General features: G+C 39.5%; 1 protein-coding gene across 3 annotated transcripts in view; it reads left to right on the plus strand.

Moving 5' to 3' along the window:
• Window positions 1-5,768, plus strand: part of bahd1 (bromo adjacent homology domain containing 1) — a 28,139-nt gene extending 22,371 nt beyond the window's left edge. For all 3 annotated transcript variants that reach the window (XM_056393528.1, XM_056393530.1, XM_056393529.1), the window contains exons 4-7: window positions 83-242; window positions 354-433; window positions 1,507-1,598; window positions 1,862-5,768. In XM_056393528.1, the coding sequence (XP_056249503.1) occupies window positions 83-242; window positions 354-433; window positions 1,507-1,598; window positions 1,862-2,054 (525 nt within the window). In that variant the 3' untranslated portion in view covers window positions 2,055-5,768. The remainder of the gene's footprint in view (window positions 1-82; window positions 243-353; window positions 434-1,506; window positions 1,599-1,861) is intronic.
• Window positions 5,769-6,123: the final 355 nt, after the last annotated feature.

The raw sequence follows: 6,123 nt of genomic DNA on the forward strand, positions 1-6,123 counted from the left end.
GCATTTTACTCCACAGCCTCTCACAGCTAATCAGTTTGTAGCTACTGGAAGAGTCAGTATTTCCTGCCGCCTGTGTTCTCAGGGGGAGGAGACTCTGGTGCTGAGGAAGTGTTTTGAGGGAGTCCAGAGGGACGGGGACCTGATTCGCGTCAGAGACACTGTTCTGCTGAAATCTGGACCCCGGAAGAAGTCTCTGCCTTATGTGGCCAAGATCTCAGCTCTGTGGGAAGAGCCGGAGTCAGGTAGGACAGCCGCTGTACAGAGTGTTTACTCACAGCACAAGAGAAGCTGAAGTAATGCAGCCATAACTACCTTAAGCTTCAAAAGTGAATTGTGTGTTTCTTTTTCTTCAGGAGAGCTGATGATGAGCTTGTTTTGGTATTACCGTCCAGAACACACACAGGGGGGACGCAACCCCAGCATACATTGTGAGGTGAGAAGCAAATCCCCTGGTATGACAGCAGGTGGTCAGCAGATACAGTGGGAAAAGTGTTTGTAAATCAGTTTACTATATTAAACTGCATGCAAGTATGGCTAGAATATTCATACACACCATCTTAGCTTTTAACTCACTACAGCACTAAATATGTATAAATCCGCAGCTGAAAATAGTCCCCAACAAATGCACCATTTACTCCTTTACAAGTAATATTTGAAAAGAAAAAAAAAAAATACAGTGCCCAACTTCCTAAATCAATTTCCCTTTATTCAGAATCAAATATATATGTTTTGATGCATTTTTAAATAAGAAAAATTGCCATGGGGCTTTTGGACTTTTCTTGAGTTTTGCTGACAACAAGAAAATCATCATCAAATACAAGAATTTAAGCAGAGCTTCTTTTTTTCATTCATAAGTGTCTACAGTAAAATATCTGCTTTACTTTGCAATCAATTTATCCATAACCCTTGAGCATCTGCCCATTCTGTGAGTTTGCATCAAAATAAACACATCAGGCTTCAAGAGAAGACTTTTTAGATAAAAAAAACTTCTCAGATTTTCAGGTAGATCCAGTAACTGCACAAGTGTTTCAAAGAGAAGTTAGCACATAAACACACACACACACACACACATACACAGGCATGTTGAGGAATAGCTTCTGTTGCGCTCGCTTCCTGTCAGTAATCTCCCAAAAGGAACAAGTTGCACTTTAATTCAATCTCTAGAAACAATAAACCACATAAAGACCGTCATTTCCCAGCTGCACTAACAGACAACAAACACTTCATGGCAGCAGCAGTGTGAGGACAGTAGCGAGGCTCAGTCTCAGAGGAAGAAGTGAAACGCCTTTCTCCTGTGAATCTGCCTTTACATCTGGGAGAGAACGTTAGACAGGAGTGCTTGTGTACAACACAGCAGACAGATGTTATCTTTTTAGCTCCAGCTCAATCAAGGATTATGTGAACCAACTGTGAAGCTTTATTGGGTTCAAATGTTGCTAAATAACACTTTATTTATTTATTTTTTTGAACTAACACATGAATTAAAACCCGACTCTCTTTCCCCAGAATGAGATCTTTGCGTCCCGTCACCAGGATGTGAACAGTGTGGCCTGTATTGAAGACAAATGCTATGTCCTAACATTGGCACAGTATTGTCGGTAAGAGAGAAAGCATTTTTACATATTGTGGTGACTTTAGCATTTTTCTTTCAATCCCATTTCTTTTGCATAAAACACATTGCTTTTGAAAGATTACACGGTCCTGTGGAGATTCTACAGTAATGGTTTATAAAGCTCTTTTAAATCAGGTTTTCTTAGTTCTCCGACAGTTTGAAGCTGCAGGGAAACACGTTTTATTGTTTTTCTGATTGTTTCTGGATTCTGATTGAGCTTGATGTCCTGTGTTATGTGCTGTGTACCAGATTTTGTGCCTTGGTAAAACGCCGTAGGGAGGGCGTACATGACAGTGCCGCCTCCCTCGTGGTGCCACCCATTGTTGGCAACGCCATGCCCACCCACCACTGTGTGCCCGATGACATCGACCCAGAGCTGGTGTTTTTCAGCCGACACGTCTATGACTTCCGCTATGGACGCCTCCTCAAGAACCTCCAGTAGCATCTGACGGGCATGACACGTTGTGCTATGGGACGTGAGCTAATGTTACTCTGGTTTCATCCTCCACAACTTTAATTAGCTACAAACCTACCTGCTGCCTCTGTGAGAGAGGAACTGGAAGTTTAGGATGAAGGAGACATGAGCTTCTTTTGATTTATTATCACTTGTTCATACTTAACATGCCACACATTTATTTAGCAAGAGTAACGGTCTGACATATTGTATATGAGTTGTTATTATGGCAGTGTAAATGGTCTTTATCATACATGGCTCTCTGGTGTTGTAGCAGCTGTGTGAAGAACCTGGAATATACTCTGCTGTAGAAAATGCTACTGTAGCTCTTAGAAATGTGACATTTGATAGATATGAGGAGAAGTTGATGTTACATGTGAATAATGTTACTACCTGCCTGCAGATTATGAGGCACAAAAAGTCTCCATGATACGCCATGGATAAAGAAAATCTGAGACATACTGTGCCGAAACAAAGAGATTTCTCAGTTGCTGAAGACTTAATTACATTTATCATTAGATTTCTCTGTAATTTGCGGTTGATTCGTCTATTTCTTCCCAAAAGCTAAAGGAGAAGATTGATACCACTCTCATGTCTGTACGGTAAAGCAACAGACATTTAGCAGCTGGAAACAGCTAGCCTCCCGTCTTCATGCTAAACTAAGCTAACAGACTATACAGACATAAATATCAGTGAGAAAGAAAATAAGCATATTTCCAACATTTAAAAAATATTCTATAATTTAACATTTCCATTTTCATGTAAGTGTAATCGACGTGTAGATCTATGTAGTAAACTCTGAACACAGCTGTGAAGAAAGGTCTCGATCAAAAGATTTGATTAAATATACGCAGTTTTATTATCACTGATCACTTTCATGCACAGCAAACAATGGAATGTGGAAGTTTTTTCCGCTACATCTCTTCTTAGTTTCTAGGATAATTATAGGTTTTATGTCTTATCTGTAACTCTGAAATTCACCTCTGTGGTGATTTTCGCACTGTAGGACGGACCGTGCACACTACAAAGAAGGCACAGTTGAGTTTGTTTGGTTTCGCAGTGTGAAGATGTCCAACGAGCTAAGCGTTGAGGGGATTTTTGTTATGCCAATGCTGAGGGATATTTTACTTTCTCAAAGCTGTTTGCCAGAGGTGTGATTCAACTCTGGTGTCAGCTAACTGTATATTTGCATTTATGTCTGGATGAGTGTCTGATCCTGGCAGATGGCATCAGTTAGTCACCTATATTCTTGTTTCTTCACCGATGAGATGGTGAGTAATGTATTCAGTGTAGCATTTAGATCTGTGATAATGATTCATTCCTATGTTTGAGAGAAGATATGTATTTATTTCTGTACTGAGAAAATATAATTTATTTTCAAAAGATAATTTTAAAGAATAGAGTTTTAGATGAGTGGCTTTCACTCCTGATTAGAAGGAAGGTCAACATTGTCTCTCCTTAGCTGCACTGTCTAAGATGAAAAGTGTGTGAGTCATTTGCAATAGTGTATCTGTGATTGATTGAGCTCGCTTGCCCGATACAAGCCTATTAAATGTTGTTTTGAGATGTTGAAGTCCTCGAGGCGGATTCGAGGACGCACCTGGAGGTGTTTGGAAGGATATCAGCTACAGTTTGAAGGACACCTGATAACATGTGACCAGAGATGCTTAGCGTGCAGGACCAAAACGTACCTTGGCCTCTCCCAGCTTCCTGTCATTCTCCTTTCACATGTCCTCAGATGATAAAGCTTTGCCTCTTCACCTTTTAAATGCCGAATGCTACAATGATTTAAATGTACCTTACCATTAGCCTGTGCCCTTGATCTTGCTGCCTTATAGAACATTCCCAGCCTTTCATTTAGAAATGTGTACCAATCTCAGCCTGGGGTTATGAAGCTTCTTAGTGTGCTGATCTTGATTCCTAGATGCTTGAAATGCATCTCAGGTCCATCTCATTCATATGATCTTAAACATAAAACTAACCAGTGATCAACACTTTTATTTTGACAAATGTCTGCACATTTGATTTAGTATCGAACACCTGAAGACGAGATGGCTGTTAAAGAACCGTTTCACATTTTGAAAAATACACTGATTCACATTCTTGCAGTGTTAGGTGGGAGGATTGATACCACTCAATCACATAAAGACTGGAAGCAGCGGTAAACAGTTAGCCTGCGACTAAAACCACCTACCAGCACCAGTACCTCTAAAGTTCACAAATTAACAAATGATATGTTGTTTAATCTGTAACAATCAAACTGTGAAAGCAAGAGTGCTGCATTTTCCACCTACCTCCAGTCTTTGTTTAGCTACTAAGCTAACCGGTTAGCTAGAGCTCATATTTGACATACAGACACGGGAGTGGTCTTGCTCTTTTCATCTAACTCTCTACAAGAACGTATTTTTTCCCAAAATGTCAAACATTTCCTGCAAGTTTGTGGTTTTATCCTTCTCAAATAACAGAAGCTGTGGTTAGCTTGATTTGTAACAATTGCGATTAATTACTGAACTACTAGGTTTGGTACAAACAGTACCAAGAAGTCCGTAGAAACTTCTTCAGCAAAATCCACTTTCATCTACTGTCCATCTGCATCCTCATTATGTTCCGAACAACCACTTTTTTTGCCAAAATATTGCTAAAGAAACTTTTTGGCAGAGCTTTGTGGATGGTGCTAGCACAACACAGACGTGGTGTACTTTGCCATGGACAGTGAAGAAATGGATTATGCAGGAGTATTTGAGACGAAACATTTTTTACTCTGCTTTGAAACTTGTCACTGTACTGAGTATCCACAAGCACTGTTCCACGTGAAGGAGGAAAGTACAAGCTACCTGTCGCTACCTTGCAAGCACAGGGGGTGAGTCTTTGATAGTCGAAAGGTTTTGGGTGGAATATCACTATAAACTGCCCACATCCTGTCTACCTGAATAAATATATTCATTTTGGTTAATTCAGTTCACTAGACTAAAATGAAGCGAATAGACCTTGTCATCAACCTGCCTTTCTCAGTAAACCAAAGGTAATCAGTCTGAAAATGATCGTATGAAAATGGTAAAAAGATCTCTCCACTGAAGGAAACATTTTTTTGAATATTGATGCATGATGAATGTAGTAAAGCCCAAACAGCACAATACTACAAAGCAGAACTGGGTAAACTACATTTGGTTTGATTTCATTTTCAAATCCAATCGGGTGTTCTGGATCAGTGTTAGAAACCACACACAGTTCATATCATGCCCTTAGGAATCACTCAGCCAACTAATTATGTTTAATCAAGATGTGTGATACTTATGTCTTAGTTGGTCCTCTGTGCCTATTCCCATTAACCCGTATATATTCCAAGCGTTTTCCATGAAGAGAAGGACGAGCAGTTGCTGTTGTTTTTACTCACCTTCCAAATGCCTTTCATTTTTGTCAGATGACGCTGGTCTGATCTTGAATCACCACAAAGAAATGTTTGCACCAAATAGAGAGAGAGAGAGAGAGGATGGTATTAAACTGAATTTAACTTCATTCCCAGGTGTACAAAAACCTAGACTTTGGTTCTTCTGATCTGAATTTATGTTCATATTCTTTGCATGGCGTTTCGGAGGTATCTTGGAAATATTAATCACAGCACAGATTATTTGTATGGTTTCAAATGGACCTCTGTAATATAAGAAAAATATTTAATTGTAATAAATAATATATGAGTTTGAACATGTTTGAATTTTTTTTTTTTTTTTTATTTATGGCTTACATCAAGTTTACTTGGCAGATACTCTAGCCGGGTCGTCAGCTGTAGTAATGGTTGTTGCCCACACGGTGGCTCACTCTGCCAATGTTTTTATGTCTGACCTGGTTTAATCAAACACAGTTATCACGGTGATCGCTGCACTGAGGGGTGTTTCACATTATCTTAATACTGATGTGACAAATATTGTATGAGAGAAGTTAATGCTCTACAGAAAAGGGTCATGCAGAACTGCAGAGACAATATTTAAAAGACAACATTGACACATGTAGTCAATATTAAGTGACTACAGGTTTGCAGGATACTTGAGGCAGCAAGCTG

This window comes from Seriola aureovittata, chromosome 13 (assembly GCF_021018895.1).
Source record: "Seriola aureovittata isolate HTS-2021-v1 ecotype China chromosome 13, ASM2101889v1, whole genome shotgun sequence".
NCBI classification, from domain to species: domain Eukaryota; kingdom Metazoa; phylum Chordata; class Actinopteri; order Carangiformes; family Carangidae; genus Seriola; species Seriola aureovittata.